Source organism: Oreochromis niloticus, linkage group LG15 (assembly GCF_001858045.2).
Source record: "Oreochromis niloticus isolate F11D_XX linkage group LG15, O_niloticus_UMD_NMBU, whole genome shotgun sequence".
In the NCBI taxonomy this organism is placed as follows: Eukaryota; Metazoa; Chordata; class Actinopteri; order Cichliformes; family Cichlidae; genus Oreochromis; species Oreochromis niloticus.
In genome coordinates this window covers 17,262,163-17,281,991 of record NC_031980.2, presented here as the reverse complement: position 1 = coordinate 17,281,991, position 19,829 = coordinate 17,262,163, and the positions used below count along the sequence as shown (strand labels likewise).

Genomic DNA, 19,829 nt, shown 5'->3' with positions numbered 1-19,829 from the left:
CAACAGGAAATGACTATTTTACAATCCAAATAATGAAGGATGAGCTTGCAATTCTTAACAATTAAAAAACGGTTTTGGCACTAGATGAATCTACTAATCACTACAAACAAAGATTTTTGATTTCTGATACTGGAAGCTTTCTGGTTTCTGGTTGTAGCCACTAGTATTACTACTGAAAACGATTTGCTTAAAAGCTTAATCTAAAAAGATGAAGCTGTTTGTTACTTTATTAAAATTTAGACGACTTCATAACAATAATAATAGAATAGCAACAGAATATCAATAGGATATCCACTATTCTTTATTCTACACTGACAACTCCTAAAAATGGCTGTTGCTCGATAGGCTTTGAATGGGGAGTTTCTTTTTTTCCCCTCTTAGAGCATTACTTGAGGTGGTTGATTTCAGCAGTGGGCAAGATCATTAAGAGGTTCACGCCATTTCCTTATCAAGGCTGTGAGTACGTAGAATTCTGCTACAATCCTGGAAGTCGGACATACATGCAGCCTTCGATAAGTGGCTGAAGAAATTAGGAAATTTGTTACACTTAGAGAAAATTATGTCAAGCAAAGAAGGTCTCTTTCAGAAACTTTGTTTACCAGTCTGACTGAAAAGTTGAAGTCACTTTTTATTGGTCTTATGGATTAACAATGTTTATAATAATGTGTTCTAGTTTGTATGTGAGCTTCCGCTATTGTTCTGTAGCTCTTGGTCTAAGAGGCTTGAGATGAGATGATGCATCCCCACATTGGGATTAAGGTAACTCCCCCTCCTGGATTCTCACACTCTTGTTGTTGTAAACAGATAAGTCCTTGTTGTGGAGCATTTATTGTGCATACAGTATATAATCATTTCTCTTCATTACTTGTAATGCTATAATTGCTTCACTGGTCTCTCGTCTGCTCGGCTCGGTGCTCGTAGTGAAACAGAGTGAAGGAGATAGAAGAAACTAGCACGACTGCAAAGCAAAGAGTCTCAAACTTTCCTGAAATAAAACGAGTGTGCATAAATGAAGAAGTTTAAGTTACAGAGGGGATAGTCTTGGTAATAATGTTATTGTCATGTAGCTATGCTCTGATCCACCTGTGAAGCTGCCCTTGCTCTTCTTTTTTCGGCTGGTGACGGTGAGGAACTCATCGGTGAGCAGGTCGAGCGCGGTGGCACGTCGGTCCGGGTCGGGTTCAAAGCAGCGAAGGATAAAGGCTTTGGCCTCTGGTGACATGGACTCTGGGATCTCTGGATGGATTTTAAACATGCCCACCTGCACAAGAATGACATGCATGAAAGGCACTCAGAATCTATATAACAAGTTTAAAGAAATGAGCATAGTGTCAGTTCAAGCAGGACAAAAAGTCAAGCTAAGCTGCAATCCTGGCAGATCAGTTGATCTCAATGCCTGCCTACATTAGATGATGCGTTAACCTTTTGGCAAATCTCATATATGGTGTACTGTTAAAGCTGTTTTAGCCTGGTCATTGTGCCTATTCACCTGCAAGCCACTTTGCAGCCCACTTCCACCACAACTCCTTCTTTCCTACTTAATCCCAGTTCCCTGTTCTGTACAGCTAGCCTTGCTTCTGCTGCTCTCATAACATGCTTTTTGTGCACTTGCATGGAAAGACGGGGAGGTGGAAAATTTAAACAGCTAACAGTAACTTCTTTTGACTACAGTGGTTCTGACTGAAACAAGTTTAAAATAACCGAGACAGCGTGAGGTTGCTGAAATGGGCAAATTATCTGATTAAGTTTAAGAAGCAATAGCAAAGAGCAGAGCAGTGTTTACACAGTGATGTCTGAATATGAGACTATCCACGAGGCCTGGCTGTGACTTGGGGCAGCAGCTGAAAGTAATAATACTTTAAGTTCGAGCATGAGTCTCTCATTAAAAACATGAGAAATTCCTGTTGTTGATGTGCAGGAATTTAAGATTAGCAGGGAGATATCCCACCCCTTGAGAAATTCCAGAAAGATGACTGAAAGTATATCACGAATCTTTAAGAAATGCTACAATGCAAAGTGCAGACAAAACACATGATCCCCTAAGAGATTTGTGACTGTACTTGCACTTCTTTAAATGGTGTGATCCTTATTGATAAAATGTGATGAGATCCAAGTTTCCCCTTTCATGTTCTTTAAACTTCAATGCATCCGAAGCAGAGCAGCATATGCCTCCTTGTTTGGATTCATAGCCTTTTAATTAAATCACATCATATGGAAAATTCCATGATTCAGAGCTTTGACAGGAGTGCTGTAATGTTTTCCAGACACCTCTTAAACATCTCTACTGCCCCTAATGGGCCACACGTAGCTTATAACAATAATTCACTGTACAGAGTGCTTTAAATTTCCATCCAAAGCAAATGCACGTGTAAACTGAGTGGTTAACAAGATCCAGCAAAGACACACCCACACAGAAACTAAAGGCCCACAGTGGAAGTTCCTCTTACAGAGCTATGCTTTTGTTTGCATTCAAACAAATGTTCGTGCACAGACAGTATTTGTAGTTTCTACTGGGCTTGGTCAGATTACAGCCTGCAGATTGAAACCAATGCAGGTGCAGAATGACTGGTTTTGTTTTCATAAAAAGAGGGAACTGATAAGCATGCATGAAAGAGTGGGGGGTTATTTTGTTTGTTAGTTGACTTCTTTATGTTGAGTACCTTTTTTTTTTTAAATACATGGAACATAATTTTGTAAATAAAACAGATGTAATGGACACAATGTACTCTGTATATTAGTTGTTTATATGCACAGTAGGTTTCCATAAACAGCCCTGGGTGTGTTGGATGGTTAGCAAAGGTTAAAGCATGGTACATGGTGTCATGTTGGAGGCATGAAGTCATAAGGTAGGGTTTTTCCAAAGAGAACAGACACAGTTATATATAGTTTTCCACCTCTCCTTTCTCCAGCTGAACAAACAGTTTCTCTTGTGATTTCTCCCCACAAGCAGACACTTGATGGTGTCATGTTTAAGTCATGTGATAACAGCTGAGTCACCTTCTTTATTAAACAATGACCTTCCAAGATGATAAAAGCTGCAAGTATCTACTGTTTGTGCTCTGAATAAAGGGGTTTTAGTTCAGTTCTTGAACTCTGTTACAGTAGTTTTATATTTATCTTAAAGTGAGCTTCGATCTAACCAATCACGTCATCGAGTGTGTGAAACAGTTTTAGATACCTTCAATCTCCCTTTAAGCCAGCTGTCTTCCCCTCTTAAACAGAGGGTATAAAAAGCAGCTGTGTGCCTGAGATGACCACATTTTTTCTTACTGACATCATAAGTATTTAAAAAAAAGTGTAAAATGGTACCATTGCATAAGAACAAATATTTGAAATTATTTGAGCAAAGGGTAAATGAAAAACAAAATAAACTTGCACTGAGAAGAGAAAAAAATAGAAAAGTATTTGTCAGTTTCAGTGTGTTCAGCGAATTTCCTCTTGTATGCTGACTTCAAGTTTAAACATGATATTTACTTGTATGACTTTGCAGTTTTTCTGTGGGCGGATTTATTTTTTTTTATTAGCTCATACAAGACTTTTATCCTAACAGTACTACAGGTTTGGCTGGTGCATGATTGACAGCTACTGGTATTAGGAGATTTCTTGATCAGCAGTTGCATAAGTTTCCCTGTTAATGCTAACCAAGACATTACTCAGAAATGTAAGAGTTTTCAGTCTTTCTCTTGTAGAAACAAACTCTCTTTCAGTCGGTTTTAGTCATGGTTTGAAAAAGACATAGATAGGATATCATGCATTTGGAGCAAATGAGTAAAGCTAAAATGCTAATAACACGTGATGGCAAACTATTTGCCCTGTCATACTGGATTTCTCAAGGGTGCAATTATCAGCTCTCAAACATCCTCATATTTATTGACCTGGCAGAGCTGCAGCTGTTCATTGCCACTGTTTCTGAAAGATGCCGTTATGAAAACAGCTGCTTGCCAGCCTTCTACTTTCAGTTTTCTAAAATTAGACATCTTACCCAGAAGGATAGTGGGATATGTCGCTGTTCAAATCTCTCACCTTGAACATGGCGGCTTGTGGTTCTCCCAGTTCATAGAAAGGTGGCTTCCCAGTGGCCATCTCTATGATGGTGCAGCCAAGGGACCAGATGTCTGCTGGTTTGCCGTATCCCCGTGGGCCTTTGTCTATAATTTCAGGAGCCATGTATTGCAATGTGCCTGAAAAATGACGCACAAAAAAACGATAATAAACACATAATGAAAACTCAAATACAACCACTCGAATTTTTTACATGTCGCATACATGAAACAAAACATTTCAATTAGTGAGCATTAGAGGAGGTTGTGGGTGGATTATGGGTGTAAAGGTTTTGAAACCCAGACTGAATTTGTGATGGAAATATCTAACTCGCTCCTGTTACTAATAGAGCATTGCTAGAATGTTGTAAAAGTAAAGTGCAGCAACTCAGTGTATGAATGTCAACAAACCTGGACAAACCACAGGGTTATGCAACAGCTATAAAGGGAACGAGGAGGGAATGCTTCATTACTTATGCTAACTAAAAGGGACACTGCTGGTATTCTCGCCAAGTTTCATGGTGAAACGTACACTTCAGCTGAGAGGTATACCAGAGTTTTAATGATTTATTTCTTGCTTATGTAAACAACATGTGTGCTTGGCACAATGCTGAAAATCAATATTAGATGCCTGTGATCTTTGAGCCCTCAAACAGCGCAGCATTAAAAACAGGCATGACTCTGACATGGTGACTATGATCCAGAAACACTGCTGCCTTCTTTGGGCTCAAAACGATTTAAAACTGACTGAGGCAAAGAGGAAAACTGCTGTGTGCTCAGATGAATTGAAATTTTAAAATCTTTTTGGAAAACATGAACGCTGCGTCCTCTGTACAGACGAAGAGACCATCCAGAGGTTCATTAGTGCCTATGGAAATGTCAGTGTGCACACCTGCAAAGGCACCATCAATGCTGAAAGGTATATACAGGTTTTAGAGCAACATATGCTCCAATCCCAGACGTCTTTTTCAGGGACAGCTTTGCATATCTCAGCAGGACAATGCTAAACCACAAACTGCATCTATTAATACAGCATGAAATAAAAAATACGACAAGAAAGACCTAAGACTGTTGAGCAGTTAGAGTGCTATATCAGATAAGAATGATGCAAAATTCCTCTCCCAAAGGTCCGGCAGCTGTTCTCCTCAGTTCCCAGATGTTTACAGACGGTTTTTATAAGAAGAGACGTACACTGGTAAAGATAGCCATATTCCAACTTATTCCAGTGTTTCTCAGTTTAAACATTTGACATGTTTTCTGTGTTCTATTATGAATAAAATATAGATTTTTGAGATTTGAAAATCATTGTGTTCTTTTTTTATTTACATTTTAAAAAGTGTCCCAACTTTTTGGGAATTTGGAGCTTGTATAACACTAATGATGAAATCACTGTTGCTGTTGGTAACTCTTCCGGTTTGCACTGCAGAGCTCCAACAAAAACTACTAAAAATAACTTTCATCTGGCTTTTGTTTTTTTGATCATATTCATAAACCGATGATGTCTGTGTGAGGTAAAAGTAGCGTCAGCAGGGTTGTGAAAGAACTGATGTAAATGCCAAAAATAGCTTCAATTGGAGCGAACTAAAAGTGATGACACAATTCCTGCAAATTGCCAATCAGGTTAGAAAAGATTAAACGAGGCTTATGGCCTTATGTGAGAAACAGCAACGAGTTTCAGTGTTGTCAGTTAATCACAGCTCAGTCCAAAGCAACATTTTCAGGTCCACACTGAAGGGAGTCTTTTGTTCTAATAATAGCCTGCAGGCTGCTTATCCGCTGCTTTTTAAAGCTCGTGTACTGAGCTAAAAACAGGCAAGCACACATTTATAGCAGGCGTGGGTTAAGAACAAGGAGTAGCCCAGTTTCCTGAAAGAGCTCCACCTTCCAGGGTAAGTCCCCGTCTGCCTCGAGCAGCAGTCATATGCTCTAATTCCAGAGGTCACACTATGCTGCAACTGGCAACTGCAGTGCTGACATTACAGGTCTGCAAATCAGGCTGATCTAACTGCAGACTCACGCCAAAGCCAGAGTTTCTAAATAGGAACAGTCTGCTATTTTTAGTAATATCACATACTGTCCAAGGACTGAAACGGGATTACTGCGCTGAAATAGTCACAATCAAAGAACAGCAGTAGGCTCGATACTCAGACACTACTGAGCAAATTTTAACAAAGGATGTTTCATAAAGTTTTCTAGTTGTCTCCCCTGTTATGGGGAGACAACTACTTGTCTTAAATATTCCATACTGGCTTGCTTATGGGGAAGGGAATAATCTAGATAGTGGGTCGGACTGTACCTGTGAAAGTCTCAGTGCAGGGGTTAATCCCAGCCAACCTTTTGGATGTGCCAAAATCTGATATTTTCAGGACGCCACTGTAGGTGTTGATGAGTACATTATCACCCTGTGGATTGAAAAGACATTCATGAGAACAGATGCACCAAATTCCAAAGCCGTGATAGCATTGATAACGTGAGGTGCTTGCAAATCTTGAAACAGTAGGTTACAACACCATGTGTGGGAGGAGGAGGAGCTCTAAGTCAAAACAAGGTGATTAACATTTATGTGGTGCTAATGAAGCTTATATGACTGATATGTTAACTCAGAAGGATGTGGCTTCTAACTCTAATGACTACCTATGATGGGAATGTTATGAGTGTTGGTTTGCTTTAAGTGAGATAAAAAAGGGAGCGTCACTTGCTTTAAAAAAAAAAATCATTCCTGTTGTAGCCAATGGGCTAGCAAAGAAAATGGTGTGAGCAGCTGGGAGGCTCTTTGAATGCATTTGCAGCAAATCAAAGTCGCTGTGCAAACAGTCACATGTTCAGACTACAAACAAGCAAACAAGGTTTTAACACACCCTAAAAACTGAAATTCTGCAGGAGCTGAATCACATCACTCTGAAAGCTTCTCTTTTTTCAAAAAACAACATCTGATTACTTCTTGTGCGTCTTTGCATGTGGAAGAAAGATTTATCAGTTCTAAGTACTGTGCGTTTTCCCCCTGTTTTTATCTTTACATTCCTCAGACGTGTTGTAAAGTTTGCAGTTTGAAAACATTCAGGGATCCATATGTGCATTAAATATGATTTTACTTCTAAGTCCCCTTTAAGATACTGAGCATCCACTGCTGCTAAGCGAAGAAGATCTGTCCAGAGAAACACCAGGAGGGAATTCTGTGCTAAAAAGACTTTTCTGAATTCCAGATTTAGAAGGTTTCTGTTTGATCTGATTAAGTCAGACTGCTGGGGAATCATTTATCTCTTGGAAGCTTTTTAGAGCAAAGATTGTTGAGTTTACCATCACTTAAAGTGGAAGCAAAGGTACCTTTTTAATGAGTTCATAGCAAGCAAAACCTGAGTGTTAACCTGAGTTTGTGAGTGTTTTAAAACTTTTAAAGGTTCCAGCTCATCTTATGAAGACGTTTGGTCAGGGCTAGTGACAGAAAACTGCTCTGCTCATGCCCTGACTGTTGTGTATAACTGTGGTAATCAAGGAAATACCAGAGAAGCTTGGTGCAGATATGGATGACTTCCCCCCCTACACCTGAACATGTGCATAAACAGTGACAGGAAACAAATATAAAAGTGAAATAAAATGCAAAAAAGTTGACTATATAAACACATCTGATTCCAGACATTCCTAAAACTTTAGTCTTGTGGTTAGAGGTCTGTGTGATTGTGCCACCTCTTGTTCCTCATTTTGGACACTGAAAGTAAAGGGGCTTGATTTGCCTCAAAAAAGACAATACTGAAGCACTATTTGCATTAAATAAGAGAAGAGAAGAGGTTTCTGACCATCAGTTGACTCGTTAGCAATGAGAATGAGCTTCAAAGTATGACAGTGATAATGTTTCATAAAGTTGGAGGTGCTAAATTAAACATGTAAGGAGTATGAAGCTGATCAGAATGAAAAATGTTTATTTAATTGCTCAGCTAGTGTTTTTGCAGCAGACCTTGCAGAGATCATCTGTCTGTCACACGGCACTTACTTCTTTCTTCTTTTCCTGCTGACAGAACTCGAGTTTCTGTAGTTGGTGCATGTTTGTCGACTTACTGTAGCTCTCACACTTACTAGGTCTTCTGTTTACTAAACCTAAAGTAAAGGTTAAAAATGCATCATGTCCTACATACTTTTTTTTTCAAAGTTGTGCTGTGGTAATCTAGTGCACTTTGTAAAGTGCACACAATGAGAGCAAATTTAAGATGTTTTGAGTTTATTTTGTCTGAAACCTCCTGGGCTTTAACATGAGTGCAAAAACTGCAGTTTCAAGAATGGCTATATGAGGTTGGCTGCAAAAACAAATGAATCTCCACTGACCCCCATGTTAAAGCATGGCCCAATTTTATAGCGTTAAACAGCATCTTAACTATCTGGTACAAGACATTTTGGTCTCTATAGCAAGTTTCCCTTTGAAGGTGGATATTTTTCAGTCTCACCGTTCTGGATATTAACGTTAAGTAGTGACTGCTTTGATTGGCACATACCCACACACAAAAAAAAACTGTAGCGCTATGCTGTCTGCAAGTCCTTATCTCAACTAAGAAGTCCACTGAACTGGACCTTTACCAAGTGTTTGTAGTACTGGTCCCTTTGAGTGTATTAGTTATGAAGTTATCTGAACAAGGCCCGTTGTCAGGTACAGGCAGTCCAGGAAGTTTATACTTCAATTTCGGTGAATAAAATTCTGGTATTTTATGAATCTGTTGTCTGTACTTTTCTTTGTCGCACTCATAATTTGTATGAATGCAGCTTGATAACATTAGCTGATTACTTTCTGCTTCAACCCTTCACCTAAACATGGTCACTGTTGGCTGGCTCCAAAAACTAATACTCCAGAGTCCAATTGTTCAATCCATCTTTCATATGCAGTCTGTGCTTACGACCCCAATTATCTATACAAAGCCTTTCTGAAAATGAGCCTGCAGATGTCACAAAGATGAACCAACAGATTGTTAACTCTGCAAAAACCCTTCTTTTGTTACCTTGATGTCTCTGTGTGCAATCTGGTTGTCATGCAGGTATTTGAGCCCCTCCAGGATCTGCCGTGTGTAGAAGCCGATGGTGGGCTCATTGTTTTTCAGTGGGCCCCACTTGGACCTCAGCAGCGCAGACAGACTCCCTGAACACCAGGGGACAAAGTACAACAATGATCAATATACTCACTCTCAGCAGAGATTAGCAGCAGAGGACTAAGGCCATTATGTACAGGTTTATACTAATTCTCTGCAAATCACCCATCTTATCTATAAATGCAAACAGTGTTTTTACTGTTAGTGTAAGTATGACTGGAAATAACATATTCTGACATCAACAAATTGATTTTGTTTCATACCGGTTTCCCCCCATGTGGACAATAAAAACTATTTCAGGACAATTAAGTTCTAACAGTTTTTTTTCCACAGCATCAGGAAGCGTCTCACCTCCAGGCACCTGCTCCATGAAGATCTTGATGAAGCCGTTCTCGCTGATAGAGCCCAGGTACTGGACAATGTTCTTGTGCTTTAAGTGCTTGTGGAGGGCGATCTCCTCATGAAGTGGTTGAGAGTACCTGTGTAAAAACAAGTAACAGTCACCAGTCTGTCGCAGGGCTAACACACAGAGACAGACAACCATTCGCACTCACATTCACACCTATGGGCAATTTAGATTGATCAATTAACCTATCCCCACTAACTGCATGCCTTTGGACTGTGGGAGGAAGCCAGAGTACCCGGGGAGAACCCACGCAAACACTGGGAGAACATGCAAACTGCACACAGAAAGACCCCAGTTGAACTCAGGACCTCCTTGCTGTGCGGCAACAGTGCTAACCACCGTGCCACTGTGCTGCCCAGTGTATGAGCAGCACACTTAAATAGCCAAATGTGTTGGCGTCTCGTGAGTCTATAAATACTCTCTTTACTCAAACAGGCAATTTTGTTATTATATGAGCTACAGCAGGTAGCGCCACATGTTTGATTTGGCAGATTTTTAAATGCTGTGTGCCCTTCCAGATGTAACCCCAAAGGAATCTGATTAAACCAGGAGCATTGTTAGCCAAACGTGTAAACCACAAATAATAGAAGTAAATGTAAGAGCTAAAATATATTTTAAAAAAAATCTTTTTTTTTTTTTTTTTTACATATATTAGACAGTTTGTTCTGCACAAAACAACGATTTGTTAAAATAAGTAACTATCTTTGCTTGTGGCGGTGTCCTGCTAATGTGTTTTCTCCTTCAGGTAAAGTAAACCTGGTAAAAACAAGACAAACTGAGAAATAAAAGATTAAACCAGAAAATCAACCTGACGCTAAGTCCTGATATCTGACCAGAACAACAGGTACCTCTGTACTGGGAAGAAATGCCCGTGAGCAATTTCTTTTCACATTCAGCACTCTACATGAATCACACCCTGCCTCTCGCTCTCTCTCTCCCTCTCTCCCTATCTTGAGATTTCACTCCACTTGTGAATTATTTACCCAAATTCTCCACATTCTTTGCAGTTGAGCGCCCTGCTGGCTTGCTGATGTGATTAGAGGAACAAAGTGTGAAATCATCTAGTCTGCAAAAGAGTCTTGCAGTATGAGATGAGTAGGTGGAACTATGTGGAGACAAGCATTTTGAGCAGAGACAGTGATGGGAATAAAAAGGCAGAGGGTGGGAGTTTGCATTCACAGCTCTCCACTAACCAGTCACTCAACTGGATACCAGTGCTCTGAGAGCCAGAAACCACCAGGGACACAGCTGAACTGAGCTTGGCACTCTCAGCCAGAGAAAAGGACTAATTTTTAATGACACTCCAGAGCTGCGCTGAATGAAATGAGACATTAACAGTGCAGACACTTGTTAACATTCGAGCTGAAATTCAATCCTTGTGCAGTACAATAAACAGATGATCTGCCAAAAGACTTAAACATGTCATCATACGGCATACATATGCATGAGTGTGGTGAAAAAAGGCACACACAAGCTGTTCTAAATGAATTGTTACATATGATCTTAATAAGGCGCCCCTATTGAAATAACTTAATAACCAAGTGCTTTGATGATTATTGTAATCCACTATTTGTCACAATCTCTCCTGTGAGTTTGCCAACAGTGGTGCTTATTCTGCAGCTTAGGTAACCTCAGTGTAACGGGACATGAAATGTCCCTACAACAATTGCCTGGCCAGTGAGCCAGTCAGGACATACTAGACAGAAACGACCAGGCTAGCTGACTGGCTGATTTTTCAAAGTAAGAGCGGGGTATTTTATTAATAAAATTACAGAAAGCTAAAACTTTCACTACCAAATATGCTTGGTTGACGGTTAATATGCTTGACCAGCCTGCCCAAATAAAGTTTATGTGGGAAACACCGAATCCAGCCGTTTCTTCATCAGTCTACCAGCTACATTATGAGCCAGTTAGACTTGGCAATACAGCAAAGGTCATGAAAAACAGGATTCCTCCTCTGAGTAACAGGAATATCACCACTGGCAGACTTTCCTGCTACTGTAGCAAACAATAATAGAAATGATTCATTCCTCCATGCATATTGCAACATTGTTCCCCTGTGATTACTAAAAAACAAAGAACAAAAACCCCCACAATGGCTGTTTTTCTGACCTGCTGTCTCTCTCTGGTATTTCTTTGATGGCCAGTCGGACCTGGTTACTCAGGTCTCGACCGGCGTACACCACTCCGAATGTGCCTTTACCCAGAACCACTCTCTCTCCGTGCTCATCATACTCATAGTCGTACTGTGGAGACAAGAGACACAAGCAAACTGTCATAAAAAAAGAAATATAGTAATATATACGGTATTTGCCATAAAGAATCAAAGCAAAATCCCAGTACCCAAAACATGAGGTTACTAAATGTCACTGTCCATTGACCAGTAGAAATACACCCATCATGCATTTTTACAATGACAAAGAGAAATAAATTATAATAGTTAATAGTTAAAATAGAGTCCAGCTATAAAAGTGATTTAATGAGTAAAGCACGAGTTAAATCTGAACATAGTAAACCAGTTTTTCTGGGTTCCCACTGCATTCTTATATTTATGTTATAACTGTTTCATAAATGAATATTCTCTTGTTGCTGAACCGGTTTGGCACCTGTTGCACGAATGAAAGAAATCAGCAAGTCTTTTCACTCCCTTAAAACACGTCTGATTGAGTTTTTATAACTAATAAAGGCTCTTTTCTTCTTAACACGATTTCCTTAGCTTTGTTCCACTGATTCCTTCCCCCTAAAAACACCTCAAAATCAAAGTTTTCTAAAAAATGTGAGTAATGCTTACGACGACTCCTCAAGAGCCCAATTTTGTGTTATGTTCTTCAGGGACGGTAGAAGCTGAAGACTAACCGTCCCTCAGTGCAGGGTGATTAGAGTTGCATCACACGCATAAAAATCCCCCTGAGAAAAACCTGTTAGTCATTTGATCTGTGCCATGCTGAGTCAAAGATGGGTGCGGCAGCATTTTTCGTAATTAGCTTATTCTTTTCCCTAGGCTCTGCTGGTAGAAGGCAAGCGAACGCAACAGCAGGTGCCTGTTCTGCGCTGTCACACAAAGCACATGAACAAAATCCAGGCCTTATCCCAGCGGGCTACTGTTCCTGTCTGAGCGTTCAAAGCTGAGTTTCAATCCAGTTATTATCATGCAAATTGTGCCGAACTGGATTAGAAAAGCTAGATGGGGAATTTGATCAAACAAGAGCAAAAACACATCGTTCAACGTTTAATAACTGAGTAATAAATGCTGCATGAAAAGAGTCGGTAGGCTGTCAGTAAAGAAGAAGAGCTCTAATTATCTTTTGAAAGATGGGTTTCTGTTTTTTCTTTAAAAATTTTTTTTTTTTTTTACTGTCAGCACTTCGAATCTTTTCACGACAACATCATATCGTATTTCCTGTGGCATTTTAAAAGCAGGCAAAGTACACCGCAGAAACACAACAGGATGCGACTAAACAATGCAGAATAATGAACTTTCTCATTCTCATTAACAGTGCTTAGAGGTAGAGGTGCAGAATTATTAATTTAGGAAGCATTATGAACATTATGTTCAGAGGAAGTGTTTTGGTATCACGAAAATAATCACCTCTAAGGTGTCAGTGTCGCATTCTCCTTCCTCTTGACACTTCCAGGCTTCCTCTGTTATGCTGTTGACCAGATCACAAAATCTGCCAAAGAAAAGACCAGAGGCTGTTTAAAAATTCTGATAACATATATATCATATTTAACACAACAGCTCGTAACAATGGGCATTTTACATTGCTGCAACTTTTAACAATTTTACATTTAAAGATTTACACATTTACAAAGACTGAATTATTGACATTATTTTGCAGACATGACATATATTAAATTAACACTTGCACAGAGTAATGGCGCACGGGAATGCCTTTCATTCAATATAAGAAAAAGTTGGCATGTTTTGGCATTTCAGGAGAGTCGGAAAAGGAAACAAAGACCTTGACTTTCAGTTTTTCAGTATACTAGAATGAGTCCATGTTGGGTAAATATAATATGAGTTATGGGCTTGACTAGAGTGATAGGAACAAGAAAAACATGTGCAGGACATCAAAAAGATGTTTCATAGTGGTGTCCCTGCACTGAAAACTGCAACGCCACATCAGCTTTCTGCTCATATTAAAAAAAAACAAAGTTAAATAAGGAAAAAGATTTTGTTAAATAATTAAACCTTTTTTAGGAAAAAAAAAAATCCAGAACACAACAGAGATGCATATGAGAGCAGAAATGTCCAATGTAGTCAGATTGGACATTATCCAGTCTTTCTGCCAGCTCCCTCATACAAAGTCTGTGTGATGTCAGATTGCGAGGGATACAGTGCCACTGACTTACAAACAATGTGGGATAGAAATGTAAAGTATGAAGGCTAACGGTACCTCGGGCCTCCAACTTTGGGAACCTTTCTACAATAAGGCCAAAAAAGCCTTTTAAGGCCAAAAATATGCTGTAAACATCTCCCTGTTGGCACTGGTAGCTAAAATCAGACTTATGTGTGCTGCAAGAAGCATTTTGCAAGTCAAAGATGGCCAAAACAGAAAAAATGCAAATAAAAATAAGGCCAATAAGTACAATCAAGCACAGCTGGCCTCTGTATTAGCAACAATACCTGTCTTAGGTGAATCCCTAACAAAAAATACATTATGGAGCTTATATATATATATATGTAGTACCTAAATAGCTAACATAATTCAGAATCACAAACATATGGAATTATTTGTCAGAAATCCATTTTGTGCATATTGTTATTGAGTGGTGTTGTTTTGATGGTGCTTTTATCCAGAAGGGGTTACAGCGTGTTTACATGCACACCTCCCACATGCATACATACATACAATGACCTTTTCCACTCTTGGAGCGCACGAGCTGTGAATTAACACGCTGCCTCGTCATGCTGTCACACACCGCATGCCTGCAGGTGTTCAGCGACACGTGCGCTTGTGCGTACACACATGCACAAGCGCAGTCAGTCTGGGTCTCTTCCTCTTCCCACCGTCTTTCATCTATTTCTCCCTCCCTTCCTTTGTCCTTCTTCTCACCACTCCTATCCTGCTGTCAATGCTGTTAAAATGAGAGCAGCATCATAACAACAGCAGGCGTGAGTCAGGCATGACTCACTGACTCTCACACTCCAGATAATGGAACTGGAAGAGCGCGGAAGGCTCATATGTGAGAGTCACAAGTCTGAACACTCAGTGCTTCACATAGCAGCTAGTGAAGAAGAAGATGGTGTCGAAATGAAACAAGGTGTGTTTGTGGTGATGGGGAAGGCACGAAACTTCGCACCTGAGTGCAGGACTGACGGGAAACACTCAAACTACTGATGAGAAAGGCACAACCAACGTGGAGCTTAACTTCTTTCTTTAACTTGCTAATTACAGATTGCAAAATCGATGTCTGATTGGTCCAGTGCGTGAAAAGTTCAGCTAATATTTTAGTGCATTCACTGCTAGTGTATGCTTCTGTATGCTCTGTCAGTAAGTAAACATGTGGCGTAATTCCAGAAGTGCAAACCTTTCTGATGCAGGATATTTCCTGCTCTATTCCATATATGAGAAGGCTCAGCTGTGTAACTGACCTGATCCTGTTTGTCCTAAATTCAAGTAAGAAAATTAAGTTTACAATTTGCTGTGAAATCTTTCAGAATTAATCAGTTCAATAACACGTGTGTTTTAAGGAGAATCATAAGGCTTTGTGTCAGTAAAGGTGAAGCAGATTGCCCATTAACCATAAGCTGTTTTTACATATCAACTCAAGAAAAAGTTGGAGCACATTATTCCACTTGCTCTTTCTCACAAGTTGAACAAAAAAAGGTAATATGGGGCAAGTTTAGGTTTGGAATGCACGTGTGAAAATTGTTATAGGTATAAGGATTCAACCTCGACTGCTCCTCTCCACAGTCGTTTTGTATGTAAGGTAATGTAATGTGGGTACCTCTAATCAATAAAACATCATTTTGTAAAGGGTTTGCAACTGGCTCAATAAAAGAAGGAGGGCATTAGTTTTAAGTTATTAAGTTATTAAGCATGGATCCAATTATGAGAGTGGTGGTCTTAATTGATCAATTCATCTGAGCCACACGTGCATTATCACTTTTACAGCCGCTACTTATGAAGTCATTACAATGAAGAAAGGTGTGGAGCTGTGCTGACCCTTTACTTTGATTCATGACAGCAGCGTTTCTTTGTAATAATAGCAGCCTGACTGAATGTGGAGAACAGAGAGATGCTAAATTACACTTATGGTTAAGACATTTCAGGCTGTTCACTATCTGAATTTCAGTGCATGGCTCATTAAACATGAATATTTCAATAATGTAATTCCGTATGAAAAAAGAAGTAGAAATAGGATAGGCCATTTAAGTTCACTTTAAACTAACATTAAAGTGCCTTGAGGCAAGTGTTGTTGTGATTTGGCGCTATATAAATAAAACTGAATTGAACTGAACTGAAAATTAAATGAATGCAGTCACATTATGACATGATTTATTATGTTAAATGGCTAAAGATCTGGAATTGCATCTGTAAGTGAGAACACACAGACCAACCTTTTACAATGCATCTCTGTGCAGAAGTAGATCTGGAAGTCTTCTGCATTGTGAAGGACGTAGAGAAAGGCACTGCGTTCATCAAACTTGGAGATGCTGAGGAGAAACAGTCCACAGTTTGTCCACAGTTAGAAACAGTCTACAATAACATTAGAACAGATGTGAGCTGTACAGCGAATGAAGCTATAGCTACAAACTTTTTCTTTTGGAATATTCCACAAAATTCTCAAATGATACCAACTATTAAGTCACTCTTTCAACTATTTATCCACGTCATGTTGCTATTACTCTTTCATCAGCTGTTAGTGACGGGTTTTACCATTTTTCCACAATATTTAACATTTTCTTTTGTTTCTTTTAGCCATTTGTTAATCTGTACTGTTGGACAACATTCCTTATTTTAATGCTGTTTGCCGTTTCTATTTGGCTAATGCTTTTGTTTCTGCTTTTTTAGCAGTTTCAGCTGTTAATACTTTTACCCAATATGTCTGTGAAGGTTCTCAGTCACCCAGGTCATCGTATTCTAAGGAGCTTGGAAAGACCTCTTTCTTTCACAGACATATTGGCTCGTGTGATTGGGTAGAGGATCAATAGGATGTCCTTTGTCCCTCTTGGGGGGACACTCCCATAGGGCTTAAATCTGGGACTCTCCACCATTTGACCCTAGAACTGAAGAAACTTCTCGGATGAGAGGTGAAACGTCGTCAAGCAACGTAAAGAAGCCCAGACGCTTTTCTTTCCAAGCTCCTTAGACTTTTACCCAACAGGGTTTTTTTTTGCTAGCTCTAATTTAGCAAAAATGGTTAGCTTATGGTTTTTCACTGTATTCACTAGCAATTTGAACTGTTAATGCATATTAGCCAATGGTTTCAAAGCTAGCTAAGGCTCCATTTCCATTTTAGCTATTATTAATACACACTTTTAGTCAGCAGTAATAAAAGCTAGCTAAAGCTTTAGTAATCAAAAATAACTTTTTCTTTATTTATTAGCCAACTACTATTTCTGAGCTCTTTCACTATTATATTTAGCAAACATTTTCGCTTTTAGCTAACATGTTCAAGTTGTAATGCATACTCTCAGTCAGTAATTTAACTGAGAGCTACAGTTTGAACAAGTCAGCCAAAAGGTTCTGCCAAAGGTTTCTTCTGGTGTAAAAGGAATTTTTCCTTCCCACTGTTGCTAAGTCCTTGCTCATAGAGGGTCACGTCATAATATGTTTTCTGGGGTATACTAAATTAATTTATCAACTGATTAACTGCGAAGTCCTTTTAGAACAAAGTCCAGGTGCTTTGCAGCTATCTTAGCCTGCAGGCAGTTTTTTTTTTTTTTTTTAGCAAACCCCTATCTCAATGAAAGGGAGAGAGCCTAGATTTAAATATAAATCATCATTAGAGCATAAAAAAATTGTAAATGTGACAAATGTAAGTGGTCAAAAGTTTTAAAAGATTTATTCCCCAGAGTTACATAACACTAACACTATAACATCACCAACAACACAACAGCTGCCCACATAGTTGTTTCTAGCTTATTCCAGCAGAACTGGATATATGCCATTCTATTTCACATTATAGATAATAGTTAATCAAGAAAAACAATAATGTCTCTGTTAATTGTACCAGTAGAGCTAATCTTCTCCACCACCCCCGCTCTACCGCAGAAGTAGCCCCCTAGGGTGCTTGTACCCTGATTGGGAATCACTGACTGAATGACTTAAAAATGTAAAACCACATGTAAAAATTAAATTCATAAATGCAGCCTGTGCACACAGATACTGCACTCTAAAAGTATTTCATGCTAATATATACAATAAATATCTAATGTTATGAGTATGGACTACAGCAGTTGTAGTTTGTTTCCCATGAAAGCCACCATCAGAAACAACCATATAAGCTGTTAGATGATGCTCAATTTCTGCACAAAAGACGGACAGCTACAATTGTACCAACTAAATGGAAACTTTTATCCAGTGGAATTGGCAATTGCCCATTCCTTAGTAAGAATGCCAAGGCCAGAGCTGCTGAACCAGACAACAGAGTCCCTGCATGTGTGGTTGTATTGTAGCCTGCAGGGCTGCCATTGTGTCCTGCTGACTGTCTGCAGGCTGAGTGGGCACAGAGAATGAGTCGTTCCCTAGCAACATGTGAGCACAGCCCTCAGCTTCTCTCCGATCTGACACTGAATTCCTTTGAGGACTGTGGAAAAAAAAATTGGCAAAGGGAAGGACATCATAAAAACTGTCTGTGTAACGCTGGAGCACTCTGATACCCTCTGAAGCCACGAGAGGTGAAGAGATAGCACAGCGATTGGGCATACCTAAAACCTCTGCTTTGGTGTTTACAATTGCAGATTGCATGCAGTTATTACAATATTACTTATTTTTGCTTTTGAGTATGCTTAGATACACCTGCTTGTTTAGCAGGAAATGCATGAGTTTGTTTTACTCTTAATTTTACGACTTCTATTATGTCGCACTGGGCTTTAAACACCATTTTTATTCGAATTAACGAGTATTTTTGGTTTATCCAGGTGTCTTTTGGGGCGTTTTGAATATATTTCTGAACACTGAAATATCAGCTTGTTTAGTACACAACTCAATGTTATTAAGCATGTTTATGCATTTCTATTTGATTTCAAAAGCTTTTCACTTTGCATAATTACAACTTTTGGACATTTAATGCTTCTATTTATGCAGCAGCTGAGAGCAGAAATGAGACAGGAGACAGATAGAGGTATGGCATGAAGCAATTTTCTCTAGCCACACAGGAAGTAGGAACTCAGTGTTCATTTGTTTAAAAGGAGCAGTTTGATATTTCAGGAAATGTCCTTCCTTGCCTAGAGCTCATAACATTGCTGTGAGTCCCCAGAGTCTGCTGAGTGCCAGGTAAACTCATGGTCACAACACGAGTGCTGGAAGCCTTTTCCACCTCCAGTCTTTGTAATCACTGTACACACTGTACATGTATATACCATAACCTCTGCACTACAGCCACTACAGTATTTGTAGTAATCTGTATTTATTAATCCCACTCTTTTAAAAAATATGTATATATATTTTCTTTATTTATATAGTTTATTTTTAATTAGTGTCACCTTAAGCGTAATTTTGCTTTTTTGCTACGTGCAATATTGAGCGGGCTCTGAACCTAAGAATCTCATAGCCGGTAATGATGTAACATTGTTACCTCTATATGACAAATAAAACTTGATAGTTGAACTAGAAACAAATGTTACTTTCTCTAATGATATTTAGCCTTTTAGCCTTTTCATAGTAGTTTCTGCTTGCAGTCTGCTTAAAGTCCACTAACCGATCACCTTTGACAAGGTTCTGCAGAGACTGCAGGCACTGACCTGACACCTCGTACAGATGTGGCGCTGAAGTTCCACTCATGGATCCCCTTGTTCTGCAGGACAAGTCAAATCAACAGGATAAATTATTATTGTTGCGAGCATTATGATAAGAATCAGTTAGCCACTGGATTATATCATTGGCGCTTATTTACTTCATTTACTAGCATGACTTTCCTGGCGAGCACACATTTACATTGATGTGTAAACTGGGAATAATGAGCAATAACATATGAAAACAATCAAGAAGACGGAGACATAAAGCTTCATTACAGGAAGCGAAAGTCCATTATCACAACACAGCATCTCCCCAGATCTACAAGAGACATGATCACGATCTCAGCTTTCCTGTTTCGTTAACATTTGTCGCCTTATGTGATATTATCTGTAGTTCATCATTTACT

At 39.2% G+C, this 19,829-nt stretch overlaps 1 protein-coding gene across 1 annotated transcript in view; it reads right to left on the bottom strand.

Moving 5' to 3' along the window:
- Positions 1 to 19,829, bottom strand: part of map3k5 (mitogen-activated protein kinase kinase kinase 5) — an 84,777-nt gene that overhangs the window by 13,940 nt on the left and 51,008 nt on the right. The window contains exons 12-20 of the mRNA XM_003446319.5: positions 19,429 to 19,481; positions 16,081 to 16,176; positions 13,105 to 13,186; positions 11,628 to 11,761; positions 9,461 to 9,588; positions 9,023 to 9,159; positions 6,337 to 6,442; positions 4,024 to 4,181; positions 1,084 to 1,261 (exon numbers count right to left, since the gene is read on the bottom strand). Of these exons, the coding sequence (XP_003446367.1) occupies positions 1,084 to 1,261; positions 4,024 to 4,181; positions 6,337 to 6,442; positions 9,023 to 9,159; positions 9,461 to 9,588; positions 11,628 to 11,761; positions 13,105 to 13,186; positions 16,081 to 16,176; positions 19,429 to 19,481 (1,072 nt within the window). The remainder of the gene's footprint in view (positions 1 to 1,083; positions 1,262 to 4,023; positions 4,182 to 6,336; positions 6,443 to 9,022; positions 9,160 to 9,460; positions 9,589 to 11,627; positions 11,762 to 13,104; positions 13,187 to 16,080; positions 16,177 to 19,428; positions 19,482 to 19,829) is intronic.